At 42.5% G+C, this 23,691-nt stretch overlaps 1 protein-coding gene across 1 annotated transcript in view; it reads left to right on the forward strand.

Annotated features, from left to right (window-relative positions):
- ST5 (suppression of tumorigenicity 5) overlaps window positions 1-23,691 on the forward strand; it is a 99,127-nt gene that overhangs the window by 56,055 nt on the left and 19,381 nt on the right. Inside the window, exons 9-13 of the mRNA XM_009994254.1 lie at window positions 232-341; window positions 1,640-1,709; window positions 11,378-11,455; window positions 15,276-15,416; window positions 18,383-18,531. Of these exons, the coding sequence (XP_009992556.1) occupies window positions 232-341; window positions 1,640-1,709; window positions 11,378-11,455; window positions 15,276-15,416; window positions 18,383-18,531 (548 nt within the window). The remainder of the gene's footprint in view (window positions 1-231; window positions 342-1,639; window positions 1,710-11,377; window positions 11,456-15,275; window positions 15,417-18,382; window positions 18,532-23,691) is intronic.

Genomic DNA, 23,691 nt, shown 5'->3' on the forward strand with positions numbered 1-23,691 from the left:
TTGACAAAAAAAAAAACCCACCCCCCCCCCCCCCCGCTGTGATTATTTCTATTGTATTAGCATCTTTAAGCCTGTCTTGGGGTCATGCCTCATTCTACCAAGCCCAAAAAAAGGACAAGCTGATGGGCCCTTGCTCTTCAAAGCTCATTAGTAACCCCCCCCTCCTGAGAAGAGCTGTGAAGCTAGTACTGACAGTAACTCACTGACTGACCCTCCGTTGTCTCCCCACAGCTCGAAAGGCCAACCAAGCTGATGCGTGAGGCAGAGGAGCGCCTCAAGGCCATCCCTCAGTTCTGCTTTCCTGATGCCAAGGACTGGCTCCCAGTCTCTGAATACAACAGGTGAATGGTTTGGAGCTCCTCAGCTGCACAGAGCTGATGGGCTGCAGCTGGAGCAGCCCCGGGCTTGCCGATGCCCAATTAAGGAAGTAGCAGTTTGAGTCTTGGCCACTTCAGGCTCAAGTAGCTTTATTTAAAATTTATCTTTTTTTTTTTTTTTTTTTTTTTTTAAGTTCTGTATTATTTTTCTGCTCTATTCTGCCTGCCTCACAGGCCTGTGTGGCTGAGGGGAAGAGGTCTGAAGGTTCCTCTCAGTGATAAACCCAAAAGCATAAATGGAAGTACTTAAAATAAATCTCAAAGAGGACAGGGCTCTGCCCAACACCTAGTAATTTACCCCAGAATGCTTGTCTAACATTGCAGGACACCTCTTCATTTGGCTCAAAGCAATGCTGTTCTGAGAAGGTTATTGGAGCTGAGCTCTATGCCAGCAGAGGAGCCCTATCTTTCTTCTCTCAAAGATTAATGACAGGAGAAGAGCAAGGGAAGGGAGAGCCAGACTTGCATTTTCTTTTTCAGCCAAAAGAAACCTCAAAAAAATGTACTTTTTTTCCCTTTGCATTGATGTGTCAGAACCAGTTGATCTGAATGTGTAGAAGTACTAGAAGGGCCAAAAGGGATAGAATGTTAGAATGGTTTGTGTTGGAACAGACCTTTAAAGGTCATCTAGTCCAACCTTCCTGCCAAGATCAGGGACACCTTCAACTAGTTCAGTTTGCTCAAAGCCCTGTCCAACATGACCTTGAATGTTTCCAGAGATGAGGCATCCACAACCCTTTGCCCTATGGCTATAGGCCCTATTAAAATGTTTGTCCTCATCTTTCCTATACGTATTGTAAGTTTGCAATAAGGTCTTCTCAGAGCCTTCTCTTCTCCAGGCTGAAAAACCCCAACTCTCTCAGCCTGTCCCCATAGCAGAGGTGTTCCATTCCTCTGATTATTTTTGTGGCCCTCCTCTGGACTTGCTCCAAGGGGTTCATGTCTTTTTTGTACTGAGAATTCCAGAGCTGGATGCAGTACTCCAGGTGGGGTCTCCCCATATTCCTCTAGAATATGATACAGCTTTTTAAGATGCATGGTCTGAGGCATATAATTGAAGTAAGACCTATTTGGGGTGTGTCTAGAGGGACTTTCAATGGTGGCAAGGAGGTAGGATTCACCTACAGGGATTACTGTAGCCAAGAAGATGTACGGAACTTTTTACTGTCTTGTGAAGCCAGGCAGTATCCTTTCTAAATTGTCTACCTCCTACCTATGCTGTAGTTCTGATAGTAAGATCTGGGTAATTTCTTTACTTCTAGTGAGACCTTCTCTTTCATGCTGACTGGGGAAGACGGGAGCCGGAGGTTTGGTTATTGCAGGAGGCTGCTGGTAAGTACATCAACTTTGCCTCAGAGATGGGAATTATGTTAAACAATACCTCAAAACTATTGTCTTAACTTTGAGGGTCTCTCTCATGGTTTTAAAACAGAAGAGAGTAAATCAGTCTGAATTCTGGAAATGTAAAGAGCTCAAGTAAAATAAGAACTTATCACGGCTGTCTCAATCAAAGAGATCCCAGGTCTTGTAGGAAATTCATATGAATGTGGAAAGTTTCTCATGTGAGCACTCTACTTTTCAAATTCTTTACATTATGTGCTTTCAAGCAGAATCAGAAATGCTACAACACTGCAAACAAAGGCAAATGTGGTATTTCTAAACATTTGTGAGTAGCATTTATCTCTTGGACAGCTGCTTACATCTCCAAAGTGCTCTGCCAGCACTGCCTGATCAGTCTGCAGCAGGTCAGTGCTGTAGGTAAACAAGCCACCCTGCCAAGCAGGGGGCAGCAATGGTGGAGAGGAGGCCACCATTAGCATTTGCTTAGGGCCATGCAATAAGCCCATGACAGTGCAGGGAAGTATAAGTTCTCAGGCTCCTCTTCAGTCCTCATGATGGGGAGGGAGGTCAACTGGTGGTGCGGGGACCTGACAGCCTACCAAGGAGTTTTGTCTCATTACCTGGAAAATCGCTGGTTACCTGATAAATTGAGAGCCTGACAGTGTGTGTGCAGGAGGGGAGCGGTGGGGAGGAAACTGCACAGAAGCTCACAGAGTGTATTAAGGCAGGTGAAGCACAGTGCAAACAGCAGTTTTGCTGTCCAGCCTGCAGATATGGCTGGATAGCAGCAAAGCATACAGCAGCACCAGCCTATGTTCATCACTTCTTGGAAGGGTTTGGAGCTGGTTGCAAGTTGAGTAGGCAGAGAGCCAGGTCTCCTTTACTATTCAAGTAACACTTGCCTACACTTGGTTGAAGACTTTATACCCATATTGGATGCTGCAGGCATATTTTGCATACTTTGTGCAAAAGGAATGTCTGCACCAGCACAGCATTGCAAACTTCTGAATAGGTGCCCTCATCTAAGAGAAAGGGACACTGACACTTTCCCCTTCCTTGACTCTCTGGTATGATTTTCCACCTTTCTAAGCAGGGATCACCTGCTTTTAGTATCTTTCAGTGTCTTCCAGTAGACAGAGCAACTCACTGTCATTAGAACAGCACCCTCCATCCTGCTTGCAGCCTGTGCCTAACCCTGCTCTTACCCTGCTCTTTGCCTATGGCAGAGCTCCTTGTCGTGCAGACAGCAGATGCTCTTGTCTGGGAGGTATTGCTGTGTGTGGTTCCTCTATTTGCAAGAAGTTTTGTTTAAACTAACAAAACAGAAAACTTGTTTATCAATTCTGTGGGCGGTATTTGCCGTAGGTAGCATCACAGAGACTCACTGTGTATAACACAGGGTGTAATGTGGGCCATAACAAGGTTTATATGTGAAAAGGAAATGTCAATGAAAGCTTGTGTTCCAGTACATCTAGGACTGGTTGGAGGGTGATTCAGAGATAAACAAGTGGAGGCCCTAGAAGGTATCCTTGCTGGTGTAAATAATGTTGGGCAGCAGTACAATTCCATTACTTCATGTGTTGTCATTTAAAAGGATAATAAGGTATATTTAAAAAAAAACAACGAACAAAACCAACACAAAACCTCAGAAAATGTTGGCTAGAATTAAGTTAAAGAATGTTTTCACTCTACCAGGTAAAGATGGTTTAAAACTTTTATATTTCTGGGTATGTTTGGAAGTTTCAAATCATGCACAGAACTTACATTTGTGAAATCCTAAACAGTTGATCCTGGACCTGGCTGAGACTGAAAAATAATCAGACACGATAAAAAAGACACATACACAAAAATGATGAGTTAGTTTGTTGATGAAGGATTAATGAAGATTTTTTTTTACTTGCTTAAGGCTCAGTGAAATTCACCATATGTTAAAGGTAAGAAAAAAGTAGGACACTGACTTTCAGGTGCTGCAGAAGATAGGTTAACATAATAGGAAATACAGGGAACAGAATTAAATTGATACTACATGTTTTTGTACAAATGGTGTTTTAGGACAACATTGGTGATTGTTTTTATCCTCCAATGGCTATGGGAAAAATCAATCAACCAGACAGCAACAAATATTTTTTAAAAGGGAAAAATAAGTACTTTCTTGCTAAATCTATATAATAATTATAAAGCCAGTAATAAAGGTGATCTGATGCTGCCCTGGGACATCAGTTAATTCAGGATGTTTCCTCTGGTTCCAAAACCTAGCATGCAGCAGCTGACATGTCTCACCTCACTGGTGTAGCCTACCCAGCAGAAGAAAGAGGAGTGATATTAATATATTTCACGAGCTTGTCCCTTTCTGGGGCAAATCCTGCTGTGCCTTTTGAGAGCAAAATTGGTACAGTCTGGGGCTTAGGAAGAAAGAGGATTTTTGAAGCTGCAGAGAAATATCTCAGCATCTGGGGAAACAAAAAAAGTAGCAGAGATCTGCTGTTGTTTGGATTCTGCAACCTTTTTCTGTCCTGCTGGGATAAATGGAATGGTGGTTGTTACCTGAAGTGCCTTCTTGATAGAGTTCAGCTGTGCTCACAAAGAGTAACAATTTCTTATCCCCTGGAAAGGTCGGTGCATGAGTGGAACAGCCTCACTGATGTGTACTTCAGTGTGGTATTTTTATTTACAGTCAAATGCATACTTTCTTATTTTATATATATCTGCAAATACAAAATTTGTACAGGCAACAAGGAGTGTGTAAATTCTGCGGGCACTCTGTATACCAGAGGCTTGGGCTCTAAAGCAGATTTTTGTGTTTGGGTGTCCGATTTCCTGAGCAGATTCTGAAAGCTTGAATCAGGGTAACTCTGATGTTCAGGAGTGCACATCATCTCCTCTGATTAGTCCCATTCCCAAACCACAAATTTTGTCAAATGCAGTAGCCATAATTTGAGAACTACATGCAGTTTTTGGTAAACATTACATAAGACAAAGGTGGGGCCATGCTGTGTAATATAGAACCATACAAAAACCCTAAAATAATTATGAACTGCTCTGCTTCAAGAAAGCCAACTGCTGTGAGGCTAATTCCTTGGAAAATATTCCCTAGGTGTCCTGGGGAGGGGTGGCCTTGTAATACCATAAATAAAAAATAAAATAGAAATTAAAAAAGCAAGAGGTGTCCCACACCTTCTAGAGCATTTGGCAGCCCTTGGCAGCAGGGTCCATGGCTGGAGAGGGCAGCCAGCCTGGTCCTGTGAGGACATCTTCCTGTGTCTTCTGTGGAGGTTGGTGCTAGGATTCCTTTTTTTGTGAAACAATTACTTTTTCTCAGCCTTGTTCTCCTTTGGCATGTTGTGACTTGAACAAACTGCTCCACTTCTCTGCCTTCAGATTTCAGTCTTCCTGATTCTTCTTTTTTGGTTGTTTTGTTTGGGTTTTTTTTTTGGGGGGGTGGGAGGTTAGTGCCCTTAAACCCTGCTAACACTACCTCAAGGGATACAGTGACAATTATGTTCTGTTTGTACTACACATCCTCTACAGTATCCCCTTTAAATGTTTTTATGTTTTTTGTTTCATTTTGGAACAGAATGGAATGAAACCTCTTGTACCACAGCAAACCATCTGCACTTCCATAGATAGCCTGGAGGTTTCCAGTCATATCTTGGTACCTCCAAGGCAGCCATGTAACAACTGTCCTAGTGACAATGTAAGAAGCGTGCATCCTCGTATAAAAGGAAATAGGTCAATATATAGTAGAAATATGAATACTTACACTACTATGCCATTTTACTGCAAACAAGACACTTTATTTTAATAACTCAGATTAATTTGTCTTTTCTTTTCCACTCTAACTAATCCATCAACTTGCTGGGCTCTTTTCTAGAGCTGTTCTTGGCTCTTGCATTACACGTATGTCAGCAGCAAGGATTATTTGAGCAGCTCCTGCTGAGGGCTTAGCCTCACCTGGCTGGTCACAGCCCTTTCCAGTGGACATTACAGTGTTCCCAGTGCTCTGGGCAGCAGCCTGAGCAGAAGGAAGAGCAGGAGCACGGGAACAGCAGGAACACATGGTGGGGAAGGTGCATGGGTGAAGCTGCTGTATCATGAATCTGAGTGTACCTTGTAAAATGCAGATTTTTTACTTTGGTTTAGTGTATAATTTTATTCTAATACTTGCCTTGATTTAATATGGTAAAAAATTGCTTTCTAAAGGGCTTGACTGAAGTCTTAGCTTCTCTCTATCTGTGGAACCCCTCTGGCTTGAGCCCAGTAAGAACACAGTGGCTATACAAGGATCACAGTGGTGAAAGCAGGGACCTTCTCAGTGGGTTTCTGCTGACAGCTGCAAGACCCACACACTGGAAAATCTGAAAAACTTCCCTTACTGGGAGGCCACAAATGGTCTCTGCAGCCCAGGGAAAGGGTGTAAACAGTCAGAGAAACACCAGGCCTGTAGCCTTTGGGAGATGCTTGGATCCAGTGCAGGTCCTTGGCAGCACAGGCTGTCAGTGGCATTACGGATGGGATCCACAGCCATGCCAGCCCCTGTCCCCAGGGACATCATGGCATGTAAGCTGCTGTTTTATGGGATCATCACAAGCATCTTGGGCTTCACTGCTGTGGGGGTTGCTGCAGATGCTGTGGGATGCTGGTTCTAGCTGGTGTGGCAATACTGGAATATAAGATACTGCATCCTCAAAACAATGTCCTGCAGTTCATTGTAACAGCTGGCATCTGGTTCCTGGGGACAGTAGGAGACACACATTTCTATCATACAGGGCAGACATCTGAGAAGACCCAGAGCAGACCCTGAATGCAGAAAGCCTGACAATGTCAGGATTTCTTGGCTGGTAACTTTGTAATTGCAGAAATAATAGGAATGCTAGCAGAGTCTCTTTCACCCTACCCTGCCTCTCTTCTACCTCTCAGAAAATGCTCCTCCAGCAGTTTTCTAGGCTAAGACAAGGCAGCCCTGGGAGTCAGTGGAGGAGTGGATGCCTGAACATGAAGTGTGTACATTAAAACACAAAAAACCATCCTTAGGTGGGAGAAGTTCATCCTGCATTGCTGGGCCAGGAGAGGGGGATTTGTTACACTGTGAAAGCAACTTTTGTGGGATGCAGACTGATGTTTATGGAACTGGAAAACCCTTTCTCACCTTTGCCTTCTTCCCTCCATTCTGCCCTCTCCAAGCACCCTTGACAGCCCTGTGCACATTGGGTGCCCTGACATTAAAAGTTCAAGTTTCACATATAACAAGAAGACTTTAACACAAGCTTTTGTTTTTAAAACACTCACAGTTTTCTCATGGTCTGAATTTGGACTGGCCCTAACAAGGGATCAAGAGCTGCCACAGAAGCTGGCTTGTGACTGATGTATTAATTTTAGACTCTCAGCATCTGAACTGTTTTGATTCCTGACACCATTAAGGAACATCTCTGTTTCTCGATATGTTGGCTTGCTGGTGAGGCTCAGGCCATGAGAATATGACTGTGAGCTGATCTGACTCAATAACCTGATTTCTGCAAACCCCCTTTTCAGTCTTTGTAGATCTGTCATTCTGTACATTAAGCCAGCAACAAAACAGCAGACTTCCCAAGAAGGAGTCTTGCTGGGTTTTCAGTATGTTGTTTTCTGAAACTGCCAAACCTTATCCTAATACATGTAGAAAATGTTCATTGGGAGGCATCTCTATCTTCTTGATGTCATCCATTCAAGCTACACACTCCATCAGCTTGTGTGTGGCTCTAATATAACTGAGCAGGAGAAATGTGCTGGAAGTTTATTCAGGAATACCATGTTTCCCTGTTTAAGCTTTCAATTGAATCTGCATCTTTCATTGTTCCAAGATCAAGATAGTCCTAGAGCCAGGTAGGATTAGAATAGTGTCCTTTTCACTCTCTTGCAGAAGGGAGTAAACACACAATGTATGTGTGAAAATAGCATTTGCTTTGTAATTTAAATATTTTTATGTACTATCTCTGTTATCTGATCATTCCTTTAGTTACAGCTAATTGCAATTGAAGCATCTACAGTTCTGGTCTCAAAGGGAGCCCAGAGTGTTGGAGGCTTACGCAGAGCTAACGCATGTGCTTTGCAAAGGCTTCTTCCTTCAGACAACTCAGCTGCTGCTGTGCATTTGTGATGGTTCTTTTTCACCTGGCTTTGGGGCTGCCCTCACTGCTTCCTCTGCTTTTTCCAATAGTACTCTCTGGGAAATTACTTAGAAGATCTCAGGAGAGATACAGAACCAGAGAATCCAACTGTAATCCAACTACCACAACCACTAAACTATATCCTGAAGTACCGCATCTAAATGCTTCTTGAGCACCTCCAGGGATGGTGACTCCACCACTTCCATGGGCAGCCCATTCCAATGCTTCACCTCTCCTTCAGTAAAGAAATTTTTCCTAATATCCAAACTAATCCTCTCTTGGCACAACAATGGGACCTGTTTGCCTGGTCCCATTTTGAGGAGGAAGAAACATAGTCCTTCTGGAGTCTTCAGGTTGATGATAATTTGTTTCTTGCTGTATTCCTGCTTCCAATGAGATAGAACCTCACAGCCTGCCCAGTATCTTTAAAAAACCCAAGCCATGGAGTTATGTGTCTGACTGGCTGGTGAGTATGCACAGTGCAGGGACAGCCTGCCTTGCTTTGAAAGCCAGACTGGGAGATCTCTGAAGGCTCTCCTAGATTTCAAGCATGCAAGCAGGGTGGTGTAATTTGAAAGAGAAAAATGTCAGGCTTATTTTTTGGAGCAAAAGCCTCCAGTTTCCCCTGACAATGCAGGTTTTGGAGTGGACTTTAGTCAGTGAACTTCGCACTAAACTCACTATAAAAAAGGCTTGTCCTCAGCCACTTGCCAACCAGCCCTGATGCAGATCTCAGCTCTTCCATCTTGTAGCCAAGTTCCTGTCACTTCATCCTCTTGGGAAACTCTCTCATTATCGACAAAACCCATTAGCATTTTGATTTGTGATACTGGACTAAGGCTGAAAATATCCTGGGCTCCATGTAAACAAATTGAAAACAAATCAAAACATCATCCCACCATCCTTCTTCCAGGAGGCGTGCAGTGCATCAATGCAGGGACTCTCAGATGCCTCTCAGCTTGGTTACTTTACCATACAGCTGAACTGGACCTGTTTGTCATGTGGAAGGTGATCCCTGGACAGTATGACTTCAGGGCTTTGCAGCTACCTTGTAGAGCACAGCCTGCAACTTGGAAGAGGGGAGGTTAAACCAATACTGTTGACCAGACCTGGTGCCCAAGTCTCCCCTCGTGAAATGAGTTCAGACAGAGAAGGGAGGAGTGTCATGTCCCATATGATGTTTCTCTGGGAAAGAAGCAAACTACAGGCCAATGAGCAGGTGGTTTAGATCCATCTTTGAGGTGTGCACTAATGGCTAAGAGGGGAGTTTATGCGAAGGGTTGCCAGTCTTACAAATTTGACAAGTCCTGCCCCTCAGAGGGGCTCTGCCTGAGGCTTTTGCTTCCTGCCTCTTAAATGATTTGTGTGTATCTGGGGGGCTGTGTTGTTTGCAAGAAAAAGCTTCTGGAACAATAGAAAAGGATGTGCTATATGATGAGGGTAGGATCCCAGATCTCAGAGACATGTAGCCTTTAAGACATTTGAAAGCAATGGCATTTCATAAAGGAGAATCTTTGAGTAAAAGCTAAGAAGTTATTGTTTCTGGTCTTATAGATGACCCAGGAATGTGATGTTTTTACTGGCACTCAGTGAGACAGCTCTTGGCTGGGAGCTATCCAAGGCTTCTGGCATGGCTTCGGCATTCCTGCAGATTTGACACAATGATTTTAACCAAAATCCCACATGCTTGATATAATCACTCAGTGCCTTTAGGAAGAGTTTTATACCTAATATGGACAAAAAAGGGCTCTGCTTTTTCAGAGATGTGACGTGTAGTGAGCAGGTTTGGATCCAGAAATAGACTCATCTGTGTTCACTTAGCTTTGGTATTTTTTGAGGTCTTTATTATAACAGGCAGGCACCTGCTGACTGTCCAAATCTAGACTGCAATATTCAGTTTTAAAAAGCATAGCTACCCCTCAGTTTCTCTTGAATAACATCTGTGTGGCGTGTAAACGTCAAACACACTGTGGGGGGGTCAGTAACTGTATCAGCAGAGTCTAATGATAAGACAAAGCTAAAAATATAGTGGCCTTCTGTGTGGATACCAAGGAGGAGATCACCCACTTTGGCTGAATGTACAAGTGGACAGAAGCTGATGGAAACAGTGACTGAGCACCTTTATCACCGAGTTGTTGTTAATGGAGATGATTCAGTGCTACAGATCAATAATGTACAGTTATTGTACAAAGTGAGGCCAAGAGATTCTTTTACAACCACCTTTCACTCCATGCAGCACAAACACAGCTGACTCCACAAGATGCAAGGAATAGGCAGCCTCACCTGTTGTCTGGGGCCCCACTTCCAGCTTTTTGCTGCTGGGCTGCTGGGGTTTGCTGTCATACCTGCAGCCATCCTGTGCTGGCATGGACAGAGCTCCTGGACAAGGCAGTGTCAGGACTTCTTTGCATTGTAACTTGGCACCAACTGTGACTGCATCTGAAGTCAACAAACTGCCTTGTTAAAAGAACAGCCCCTAGGAAGTTTGTGCCTGCTGGTGGAAATCAGTCAGAGCTACAGAAAACCAGCTTATTAAAAATTCAGAGGGAAGCTGCCATGCATGGATGTCACTGCCATCTGCATGCATTGTGCACATGCAGGACACAGACGGACCAGCTTTCAGCTCTAAGGACCTTTCCAGTGAGCATGGCTTTTCTAAAGTCCTGAGTATTGGCCTAATTCTACTTCTTTTCCAGTAAATAAGCTGAATCCAGCAAGAGGTTTCACACAGAGCACTGAAGGGCCTTTTCCTGCAGTGGTACAGGCAGGGCTGCAGAGTCCAGTATCCTGTGGGAATACACATCAGTCGTGCCAATTTAAACCATTTTCTTCTCTAGGAAATATCTTCAGTAGGATGGTTATAGTGGATGGTCTGCATAGGTTGGTTTGTTTGTTGTTGTTTGTTTTTTTTTTCATTTAAAAATTATTATTATTATTGGCAGAGATGTACATAATTGATTCCTACTGAAACCCTGTTTAAGTTATTTAGGAGTTTAATGTTTATTGCACATTAATCTGAGGAAGTTAATGATTTAGCTCATGCAGCTTGACTTTGTTTAGGTCCATGGGCTTGCCTTCTGTAAGTTGAGCTCTCTCTGCACATCATGGAGTGAGCGGGAACTAAAGCCATCATAACCTCCCTTAACACTGTAGTTCTCCTCTCCCAGCACATGGCCCCAGGGTGGCTCCACTCCTCGTTCTGCAGCAGGGGCAGAGCACAATGATAGCACAGGCATAAGTTACAGTTGTAGTTAAATGTGCTTCTATGCCTGCAAGCTGGAGTGATATTGGAATACAGATCCAGTGCACTGTGATTTCCAAAGCAAATAAACACTATTTATACTTTTTAGTTTCCTATCTTATGGAAGAAATATGATGCTTTTCCAAGAGCAGCTCTTTTGGTGGATAAATGGATAGTGAAAGATGTCACATGATGGCCAACTGTGATCAGAGAAGTGTATTTCCTTGTGACTCCAAATTAGTATGTAATTTCCATGTCTTTTTTACTGTTATCAGCCTAGTGGAAAAGGCCCACGCCTACCTGAAGTTTATTGTGTCATCAGCCGGCTGGGGTGCTTTGACTTATTTTCCAAGGTAAGAGGATTTTTTTTTTCAATACTGCATTTTACTTGGTTTGTTTATGGAGACACATCCACAGTGATGAACAAGATGGGAAGAATTTCTTCCTTTGATGGGAGATAACTTTATTTCACAGTTGCTGTTTTGGATATTCCAGCCCTATTATTGGGTTCATCAAAGAATGTCTTATTCTGTGACTGAGGCAGAACTTGATTCAAAAAACATCTGGGTGTTTCTATGATCTGGCTGACTGACCTTTTTTCCATTGTTTTCTAAAGCTGTTCTGTGCAGAGCTGTAATTCTTGGCATCCACAGTTTGAATGATGGGCCAGTAGTACTTTTACTTCAATAACCCTTGAAATGACAAGGTTGAGAAAAATGCCTACTTGATAAGAGAATTCTGTATGTTTAACTCTATTGACATATTTTTCTATCCTAGGGGGCTAGGAAGCATGGATAAGCTTTTAATTGGCCTCCACATTAAAGAACAGAACCTTGCATTGTATGCTGATGTGGTTTACTTAGGTAATAGGTTTCTTGACACAAGAGTTTTGAGATAATAAGCAGGACATTGAAGCTAAACTGAGGGATTAAATAGCTGTAGAAACAGTTAACTGCCAGGCAGCTCCAGAGCTGCAAGCATTCTTCTTTTGTAAGATAAAAGGTTATTAAAATTAACTAACATCTCTCTTTGATTAAAGTTTGAAATCTCTCTCCAGCTGTCAAATTAGGGTCTCCTAGTCCTCTGAGAATGTGTCCTGCAAAATCCAGTGAGCACCTCAGAGTACTGTGTAGGATTTGCTGGTGGTCTGTGGAGAACAATGATATATCTAATGTCAGATGACTGCCTTCCCCTTTTCCTATTTCAATACAGTATTCATAGAAGTGCTTTAATTTGCCAGAGATTTTCTCTTCAGATAAGAGAAAACTCACAGAACTTACATAGATTTTTCTTGTTCATTTGTATAGGAATAAAGTTGAAAAGAAGATGTAAATCATTGAAGTTAATTAAAATCATAGCATTTGTATTGTTCATATGATCTAATAATCATACAGAATGTTCTCTCCAAAACAGGTTTCAAGCTTTTCTAGATAAAACTTTAACACAAATTTTGTCTGAAGATAAATAATTGGGTTGCAATAGTTAATTGTAATTCTGCTTCTGATATATTTCATAAAGCTCTGAAATTAAGAGTTTATAACACTGTCTCTTAGACATACTATGTATCTAACCACAAATATTGCTGAGTGAAACAGAGTACATTGTTCTGGGAGGATAACAGCTCACCAAACTTGTGGTATGGAGAGATCCTGAGGATCTTTGTTAGCTTTTATTTATTTATTTTTAATCTAATTTTGATAGTGCACAAATTTTCAAAGGAAAACTTGGGAGAGGAAAGAAGGTAAAAACTAATAAAAAGGAGAAAACTTCAGTATCCTCTTTACAACCAAGTATCACTGCAGCTGAGGTACAAAGTCTGCAGCAGACAAGGAAGGTCATATGAAAATTAACAAGTAAGCTGCTTTCCCAGTTCAATTTGTAGCTTGAAAAAAGTGTCTGATCATCCAGCCAAAGTGAACTCAAGGTTGATGGGTGAGTGTAATTTCACTGGCTTCAGCAGGGGAAGATCCTAGCCATTGTGGTGGGCAAGTCCTCACCACGTGGGCCTCAAGTTCTTGCTCTGTGAAGGAAGAAGGGCTCTCAGTTGCATAGTGGGCCCTGAATGGGGCTGTAACACACCTGTGCTCTTTTTCAACTATTGGGCTCGTGGAGGGGCTGAGCCACAAAAGGGCCCCATCATACTGGAGTCTGGGCACAACACTTCTGTACTACAAAGGGCTGCTCTCCTCCTGATGATGCCAGCACCAGGGTGAGAGCAGGGGGTTGGCAGCACGCAGGGCTGGCTTTAGCACAGCTCTTTAGCACACACTCCAAGCACCACATTTGGAAGGGGTTTGTATTAAATAGCTGTTAAATAAAGGAAGAAGAGTTTGAGCCCTAGCATCCCTGTTTGTTTTGAAGACAGATTCGGTGTGGATGGAGAGAGAAGTCTAAAAAAGTAAGGCCGTTTCTTTCTCCAGCCTGGTAAGAGGAACTTGGGCTGTCCTAATCATCCTAATATATCTAGTGAAAGAGGCAAAAACAATCATGATAGTGACCTTTGCCAAATTAGTCAAAGCAAGGAACAGTTGTCTTTACAGAAAAATATGAGTGATGAAAGGCCATGAGATATTAAACCTTGGATATATTTATCAAAAAAAGCAAGAGGAGTCCTCTGTTTTAAAATGTTTATCATCCTGTTTCTGACAGCCTGCATTATTTTCATGTTCCTCAAAGCCTTTCATGCTCACTGCTGTAATACTGCTAAGACAGACTTGAGAACCACAGATGTCCTTCCATCCAGCTCATTTGGTCATGGTTTCAACAGATGTTTTTGATGATTTTATCTTCTGAGATCTCTGTTCAACTTTTATTCAGTTTAAATGCTCCTTTATATTTGTATCATGGAGGATGTTGGGACTGGGATATGCTGCACATATGGACCCCAACACCAGCAATATAAAGCATCCAATAATGGCTGCAGGAAGGAGACAGGAGTTGGGCATATTACAACTGTGTGCTGGCAGTGCACAGCAGTGCTAAGGGACCCGAGGCAAAGCTTTGGTTCATTCCTGTTTCCCATTAGGGTGGCTGGTTTTGTTGGGTGAGGATGGTTGTTGTGCTGCAAATCACATCAAGAATGAAATGCCTATCTTCATTTATGGTTATCTGACACTGCCATGGACTGAAATGAAAGCTATGTATATAAGGTCAACTTTGCTTTAGTTAGGTCTTTACTGTGTTGCAAAGAGGAAGAGGAAACTACGCACCAGTGAATGCCTCTCTTGGCACTTGGTGTCACTATCATTGTAAGTCACCAGCTTGTGCTTAAGTTTCTTTCAAGGCTCCGTTTTAGTGAAAAGCATTTCCAAGAGAAACAAAGAAAAATGTCTGGCTCGGTCCCACTAACTCTTTTATGGCCTTTTGCTCTTGAGTGGTGGTTAAAAGATCACCATTTCAGGTCAAACCACTAACTGCTTTGAAGCTTGCTCGCTTGTCGTCTTTAGGTTTATCATCTATATGATTTGTCTAATGTGGGAAAACTTAGCTGTGAACTAATTTATGTTGGCCCATGCAACCAAGGAGAGAAGAAAATAATAGTCCTCCCTGTCTGTAAGAAGTTCCATCTGCTCATTTCAAACCCAGCTTGCCTGCTCTGCGTCACGTCACACAGCAGATGACCTCGTGCAGGCACCCGGCTCTGGCCGAGGCGGGACTGCTGCTGCCACCCCCAGCAGCTCTTCCTGAGGGAGCTCTGCTGCTATCCCAGTGTGGCAGTTCTGCTTTTCTTGCTGGTCTGGCTTTTTCTTGCCTTTATACAAATTTCAGAATGTATCACTGAGACTTGATGTTGACCTGGCCTGTGGATGATGGGATTTGTCTTGATCTTTCTATACTTCAGCTGTCCTTATTGTTCAGTCAAAATCCTAACAACACAGATCTCTTCTCCCATGCTGAATTTTCTCTCTCCTCCACAGATTTTTTACTTCTTTCTTGCCCCTGTGTTGGCTGCATTCAGAAACAGGCTCAATTTTTAAACTGGAAAACATGTCATTTTTAGAGTACAATTGAATCCCTTGGTTTTGACAATTATGAAGAAATGCATGGCAGAGGATAATTAAACTTAGATCTGCCATATATCGAGGCACATGTGAGTCAAAAGATGCTTCAAAAGTGTATGTGGTATTGACCTGTCCTGTTTCTTTCTCTCTTATGTCTTACCTAATGGATCAGATCCTGGATGAGGTTGAAAGGAGAAGGGGAATATCTGCTGCCTTGGTTTATCCATTTATGAGGAGTCTGATGGAATCTCCTTTTCCTGCACCTGGAAAGACAATCAAAGTCAAAACCTTTCTGCCTGGAGCTGGAAATGAGGTAAAAAGCAACAGCAAACATAAAAGCCTCCCCATTCACCAGTCCGATATCAAACAGCAAAAGACAAGAGGAGACATCCAGATACTGCAAGGCACATGAGGTGACACACCCTCAAAATGAGCAGTGCAGGAGCTGTGCAAGTGTTGATATGATACTGCTAGTTCCCACTGATGATTAGAAGCCAATTTATTGTTCTGTATTTGTTATTTTACGTTTATTAATAAGCTGCTTTCAAGAAAAAAACACAAACAACACAGATGTCCTAGCGTGCCTGGCCTAGTGTAGTTAAAAGAACTACAGTGTTGCTGGGCTTTATCACAGTGATAACAAGCAAGTCCCATGCTGACTGTACCTGAACAATTCAGTAGCTGGTTGTCACTATAAACCTCATGACTGCTGGTCCTGGCCTTGGTAGGAGGAGTTACCAGCAGCATTTAAATGTGAGGGTTTTTTTTGGCAATAAATACCCTATAACTGTCCCTCAAAGAAACAGTCTATATTTGGAAAAATGTTTCATACACAATTTCATGTGTGTGTGCATGGACATGTGTAATAGATTTAATTTCCTTTTGGTACTGACTCGAGTAGCTAGAAGCCTAGCATGATGCAAGATAGGCCTTACTGGGAAATGGCAATACTGGTGCCTTGTTTAAAAAGTATTTTGTAACTTAAGCCTTGCTAGCCATTTGCCATGTCAAATTCTGCTCTCTGCAGGTCTTTATGTAAGTGTACAGTAGCTCCACTCAGATGGACAAGCATAGAGAGGAAATACTACAGATGGGAACAGACTTTGGCCCAGTTTGTGAAAGCAGGAAAAAAATTCCTCTCTAGAGTTATTTTACACTCCTTTGGGTTATTTTTACAGTGCCATTGCTGGTTTAAATTGAATCTTATTTTCTCCAAGTGTAATGCTTCAACTGAGTGAGCCTGTTATGTTGGTATGTTGGTAAAGGGTTCCTTGTATAAGTGACTTGCAAGGCATGTTTATGTCACAAGCATTTTCTTCTGAAGAAACATAGGAAAACTGGAAGGCTGATTAGCGTAACAGTGGTAAGACCTGATAATGCTTTTTTGATGTGAATATATCTGGGAACCATGGATCTGCAGTTTCTCTTTCCTCTGCTCAAGCTTCTGAACTCTCCCAGAGAAAAACATTGAGATAATTCCAAACAAACAAACAACTCTCTTCTGGCTCAGCTTTGCTCTCTCTTATGCTAGTACAAACTTGTTATTCAAATGGAATGCACTGGCTTAATTAGGAACAGAATCTTGCCCTTCCATTGTGGCTCCTCTTGGCCTAAACAAAGATGATGATTAATTGGGAAGCAGACAGTATATTTCTTTGTGATGAGCAGACTGAAGCAGAAGGCTTTGCCAGGCAACAGAAAACATCCATGGCATTTGTAAAAGCTGCCGTAACTTGCATTGCATCCTACCCCACAGCAAGATTTGAGTGTTGGAAGCTTTACAGTAGAACCAGCTCCTTATGATTTGGCACAGAAAACTGATTTGAGCTTCCAATCCAATGCTAAGGAATGGAAGTGGGCACCTTTACTGAATGTGAGAAAGGGGCAGGCAGGTAGTGGTCCCTGAAGAGGGGTTGATGGTACATACACCATCATGCCACAGTTTGATGCTTAACTGGTGTTCGAACCAACAGCTGAGTGGTGGATAAATATAATACTCTGGCATCACAATGTTTCTGTATTTCAGGCTTTAAAAACTCAGACCTGTACATGAATACTGTTCCAAGAGAGACTTTCTTCTCACAGTCTTGTGTTACTAGCCACAAATAATATTACAACTAAACTGGTATGAACTGGTTTTGTTTCCAGTATCTTGTGGTCTTGCTGCTGATCATATCCTTAAAACTGTGTTTGTGAGGAATCTTAAAGGGCTACTCAAGTTTAAACTCAATACACTATGCTCATGGAATGTGGTGTCATGTGCATAAAAACATAAAAGTGGTCTAAAGCAATAAAATGATGGTGATTTTTGGACACACGTAAAGAAGGAGATTTGTATATATATATATTCCTGTTAATATGGCTTCAGAGATTTCTATACAGCTTCAAGCTGGTCAGCTTTTCCACTTTCCCTTCTGTTTCCTCAAATTCCTCAGTAGTTCATCATTTGCTGTCTTGCACTTCATATTTTTCTTCCTCTGTTACTCTTCTTCATGTTATTTTCCCTCTTCTTTTTTCTGTCCTCTGCCTTCAAGTTCCACATCTGAGCATGTCAATTGCAGAGTAAAAGGAAGATTTAATAAAGGAATCAAGCAAAAGGCATTTGAGAAAAGGAAGGAGAGGGCCTGAGGTCATGGATGAAGTATGAAAATTAGACTTTAAAGGGATATCACAAGTCACCATCTAAGACCTTTTCCTGACTCCCCAGTTAAGTATATATATGTACATATCTTTATGACAAAAAAGGATTTTAAACATTATGTATTATGCGTCAGAATGAAAACGAAGTAAATTTGGTTTAAATTTTGCCCAGCTTTTAAGTTTAATCCCTAGCTCCTATCTAGATTTTAATTTGAATTGCTAGCCAAGTTTATATCCAAATTTGCGTTGTTGTTATGGCTGTTTTAACACTGTGAATTTCCAGCTCCAGTGTATCCTGCTGTTACTTGCTTCATATTGTTGACTCCGCCAAGCTTTACATCTCTGACAGGGTGTTCAGAGGCAGAATTGTGCTTCCCTTGGAAATGGCAGCAGATTTAATGCCCAGAACTGTATTCTGGGAAAAAAAATTACTTGATAGTGAATTGCATAATATTCCATGTCTCTGGAGTGCAGTGCCTGCAGCCTTAGTTTGCAGAAGAGGATGGGGATCGTTTTCTGTGGCCCCTCAACAGGAAAGTGTGGGGCAGTGCTGGAGCGCCCGGGCGGGGGGTGCCGGGTGCCCCTGGTGCTGTCAGCCCTGAGCAGTGATGCTGACTGATGTTTGTTGGATGTGCTCAGGTCATTGAGCTGCGGCGGCCGATGGACTCACGGCTGGAACACGTGGACTTTGAATGCCTTTTCAAGTGCCTCAGCATTCGTCAGATTATCAGGATCTTCGCTTCCCTCCTCTTGGAGCGGCGTGTGATTTTTGTAGCAGATAAGCTCAGGTAAGTGGCAAAGGGAGCTGAACTGCATATTGTTCAGGACAGTACTATCTCCAGATACAAAAAGCTTTATGAAATGTCCAGAATGGTTGTCAGATGTGACAGATGTGTCATTGTAGTATTTAAATATCTTTCCCACCAATGGAAGTTACTTGCATCAGGTGCCGCACATAATTGCTAGTGGGCACTAGCTACGAGCCACTTGTTCTGTCTTCTTTGTAAAATGGGGGTACCAATACTCACCTGCTTCATAGTCAGCAATTGTTTCCACAGGGTTGTGAAGCAATGTAGTCCTAGCAATATTTCCTTTCAGGTTTTGGATCAGATAATTCTTTAGTAGTAGCAGAGATCACCTGTGAGGTCCTTTCCCGTGTGGCTGTGCAAGGCAGCCAGGTGGGGGCTTGGAGTGATGAGAGCTCACCTGGTTTGCTCCATGCAGTACAGAGTTTGTAATGGGGCTAGATTCCAAATCCTGCACTATTAATCCCATCCAGTGGAAGTGTCATGAATGCTATTACAGTCCCTCACACAACTATTTTGGACATTTTTCCTGGTGCTCACATGACCTGAAAACATCTCCCTTCTGAAGCACCATCCTGGGCTCCTTGCTCCATCCTTTCAATATACCTTTTTCTTCCCTGCCCTTTGATTGCAATGTCCCCTCCTTGGTTCCTCTGAGGCATCAACTCATGCCAAGGTGTAAGGAACAAGAACAAGAACACACAACTCCACATGGCCTTTACCAAGGAAATTTGAGGCTGCACCCCTGCCCCACAGCAACAAATCATCCCCTATTTAGATACTTGTGTAATCCATACAGAAAAGCGTGGGCACTGTAAAGAAGATACTATTCGCTGTGCCATGATAAATAATAAAAGATGGCAAATCAAAATAAAGACCATAATTTATTAGACTTGGGAACATGGAGTGTCTTTTAAAAGGACAGAAAAGACTATATGGGTGGTTAAAAACACAGATGGATCTACCCAAACAAACTCTGTTAAACACTTTATCAGCCTCGACCTTCTCTGAATGACCGCCAGAAATAATAGCTGCACTTAGTGGCCGCCAGTGTATATAATAGCAAAAATACTTTGCATAGTAAAAGCTTTACAACCTTTAGGGGAGAATTTTTTAAAGCTGCAGACCCTTCTCAGGTTATAAAGTTACTTCCCTAGCAGTCTTTTTTGTTGTCTAGAACAACAAGAACGTTTTATTTCATTCCTTCCCTTGTCAGTAACCTTTAGTTTGAATGGCCATTTGGGGTGACTTAGTTTCACATAAACTCCTGGTGAGAGTTGTGGAGCTAGTCCAGGGTTTCTGCAGTACTTTAGTAGGATCTGTGAGTCACACCATGAATATTGGGGCAGGTGGCTTTTGAAGATACTGCTGGTGTGTTCCTTCTGACTCTTTTTCTACAGTATGCGTGATTACATCATTCTGCCTGTTCCTGTTTTACTGTTCATTGAGCAGAATCGGTGGGACCCACAAGTCTGACTGTAACTCAGAATGACACAGGTCTCTGTTCCTTCCCATGGCACTCTGGTTTCAGTGGAAAGTCACAGAAATGGGACAGATAAAATGAGGGCTGTGCTCCTGCCAATTGTTGCTCTGCTTTGGAGTTCCCAGTCACACCTGGGTTGTCCTGGCTTGGCAAAGTACCCTGAACCTTGATTGATGAACCATGGGCACAGTACTGTGGGAATGACTTGCTGCAGGAGACATCCTTAGTTGTGAGGGCTGGGTCAGAAAGCAGCCATTCTCTGAGTGTTTCTCTGGGACAGCTGACTTAGATAATGTCATACAATGCTTCTGGGCATTGTTCAGAGAAAAGAAGCAACAACGAAACTTACTTTGACAGGCTCATGGCAGCTTGGCTTGGAAAGCAGTCATGTTGCTGATGCTGAGGGCTCACGGTTACCCAGTAGTACTTCATCATCCAACCAGGATTTTGTGCACATTGCAAGCCTGGCTGGAAGCTGACAGCTCAGGCTTGCCCATACAGTTACCTTTCTCCTGATAGCTGCCTACTCCAACAGGCTCCAGAGCAGGGGATAACAGAGTCCTGCTTATAGACAAAAGAATCCTGCTCTCCCTCTTGGCACACAGATATAGAGCAACAGGACCAACAAGAACCTGAAATGATTAAGATCTCTTTTGGTAAACACGTATCCAAACATTGCCTTCTCCTGCAAAAACAACTGTTGTTTCTGTTGTGGGAGAGAGCCCTTGGGTGAGGGGCCATCAGAAAGTACTTTGAGAAAGGAGAGGATTCAGATGGATCCAAGAGGCTTAGGAGGTTTTTGAGATTGATCCTGCAAAAAGGGAAAGAAGTTTTCTTAGAAAACGGTGTGTATATATATCCTTTATTATATCTGCATGTACCCTTTATTATATACATATACTTTGTTTTGTGTATGACAAAATCTGATGTGGTAGATAAGGCCCTGGATTAAGTCTTTGGATTCCTCAGCCCTCCTTCTGAACCTTCTGACCTGCTCTGTGACACATGCTGGAAATGCAGCTCCTCTTTCTTATCTTTTGTCTGGTCTGCCTGGGATCCTAAATGCTCCAGGACATAGACTGCTGCTTGTTCTGTGTGTGTGCACAGCTCTGCTTGATACAGTGCAGCCCCTTTCAGCACAGGGATTTAGGAGGTACTGTAAAATAGAGAAGCTAATAATGAGTCCTTTGACAGAGGGCTGGAGAAAGTGACAGTGGATTTAAATTCAATACTTACTGAGGTTTTCATGGTTTACATGGGGATGAAGTCTAAAATGAAACACTCTGGCTTTGAGCTAATAACTGTCTGTCTTGGAACCTTTGCCTTGTCTGACGTGAATTTTGTTTATGGGCATCATGGCTGAAACTGAAGGAGTTTACCAGTAATGTGGAAAAAAAAAAGAAGTGAAATATCTTGCAGGTCCATTCTGTGGGCCCAAAGAACGAGAGCAGGAAATTAAAAAGATTTTACAAGGGCATGTACCAAAAAAATAGCTTAGAAATAAATGACGTTGAGGCTTAGGCTTCAAACAATGAGATGCAATGGGCTTTTGTGGCTGCCTGTTTAACAGTTCTCCAAGCAATAAATAGTTTCACACATTATACAAGTTTGGGAAAGCCATGCCTAGTGAAGTGAGATTCATTCAATAAATCGTTATTTATGGTTCTTATAGAGCCCAGAATGTGAAAATTTATAGTCCTTGATCTTTGCACAGAAGAGGCTGACATTTTTCAACACAGAAAGTGATGCTACTAGCAATGAGGAAACAATAATAAAGTTTTGAATGACAGGGCTGTGAGCTTGCCTTAGTTAGTTCTATGCAGTTAGATTGGGTTTCCCCTCTCCCCCATCAAGTAGCCTATATATTTTTTTCTGCTTGAAATTGGATTAATAAGCTCCCGTGGCTATTTGCACACCTTAAAAAAATAAATTTGAATCTGCCAGTGACCTTTAAGTATTTTGCTTTCCATGAAAACTCGAGAAGACAACAGAAAAACAAATATTACAATAGAGAAACTTGGAATAATAACAACAACAACAACTCATGAAGAAGTAACTTAAAGCTCCCATTCCTTAAACATCTGGTGAAAGCATAACTGAGATGGTTATGTCTCGTCCCAGTCCAATCCTGTCTCAGCTGGGAAGCCCCTATTTATGTTCCCAACATTCTGCCCATTCACCCCAACTCTGAAACAATTCCATAGCTCTGCCAGCTGTGAAGGGAGACAGCTCTTATGCTGTTTAAACAGCTCTTATGCTGTTTAAAAGGCTAAGCAGCAGAGGCAAAATCAGTGGGTTCTGGGGCTCAGGGAACACTGGTGTTGCTGCAGGCACAAAGGTTGCAACAGAAAATAAATAGAAAGCAAACACTGGAAGAAAAATACTTCTCTGCTTGTTTTAGTTTTATGCTGGGGAATCGAATTTGTGGGTGTGTTTTTTGGGGAGGTGATGTGTCCATGCTTGTGAGAACAGTCTCTCTGCCTTTTCCCCTGAATGTTTGGAGAGAGGAAAAGGAAGGCCTTAGGCATCTCTGTGTTCCTTTGTTATAACCCCATTTTTTAGAAATATAAAATGCTTTTGGTGTAATCCACTATATTGTGAAGGACTCTGAGTATATTTTTCTTACATTTCACATGTGAGTCCAGTCCAACACCAGCCAGTCAGTGGGAGTGTATGGATAAGGCTTGTCTTTTGCTGTAGATCTAAATCCAAGAATGTTTCTTTCATTGGCCTTTCTGAAGCTTTAAGGGCTGTGAAAGGCTCGTATAGATTCCTTGCTCTTGTAAAAGGCCAAATAACTTCTCATTGTTGTGAATTTGGTTTTTATGAGAGATATTTCAGCTACTTTTCAGTGAAGCAGGAGCATGAGCCTCAGGGAAAAAAAAAATCTCAGTTGAGAGCAATGGGTTTTATGCCCCTAAACCATGTAGGTGAACTTGGAAAGGTATCCCAAGGTGAAGGTGAGCAAGATGTTTTTCTAAGTGGCAGTGCCAATTGAGGAAATTCTGCCTCTTGCTCCCCTTGTTTGCTTCTGCCCTGCACCACAGTGTCCATCACCAGGAGCCTGTTTCTGGCCTAGCTACAGTAGGAATAACTGTTTTTTCAGTTTCTTCAAACCAGATGGGCTCCTTGGCCATGAGCTTCTGTGCTGAGAGAGGGGCAGAGCAGGATGCTGGGGCTAGGGATGGGCAGTAGCATTGGGACGGGCACACTTCAAGGTGATGTCTGAAAGGGGTCTATCATGCACCATCCTTAGGTGTGAAGCAGCTGAATTTACATTCATGAGATACTGAAAATTTGTGAATACATCCACAAGCTTTTACGTATGTACAAGGGAGATGTGTGGGAAATGGCTGAGGAAATGCTGGATGATGGTGGACATAGTGTAGCTAAAGCTCCTGCACATCAGTGTCTTCCTCCCTTAGGGATGGCCACAGATTACTTTTCCTTCCCAAGGAGAGTTTTTTCCACTCCATGTTTCTCTGCCAACACACATCCCCAGGCCCAACAAGGACCAGCAGTCTGTCATCTGATGTGCTGCAGCTCCCCTGAAGCCCTGCTCTGCAGTGCTCACCCCATGAAGTCAAGAGGTGCTGTTGCAAGCAGAAGCTAGGCACCAATGAGGTGGGAAGGTTTTATCCTGTTAAAGATAAAAACCT

This window comes from Chaetura pelagica, unplaced genomic scaffold (genome assembly GCF_000747805.2).
Source record: "Chaetura pelagica isolate M959 unplaced genomic scaffold, ChaPel_1.0 scaffold153, whole genome shotgun sequence".
NCBI lineage: Eukaryota > Metazoa > Chordata > Aves > Apodiformes > Apodidae > Chaetura > Chaetura pelagica.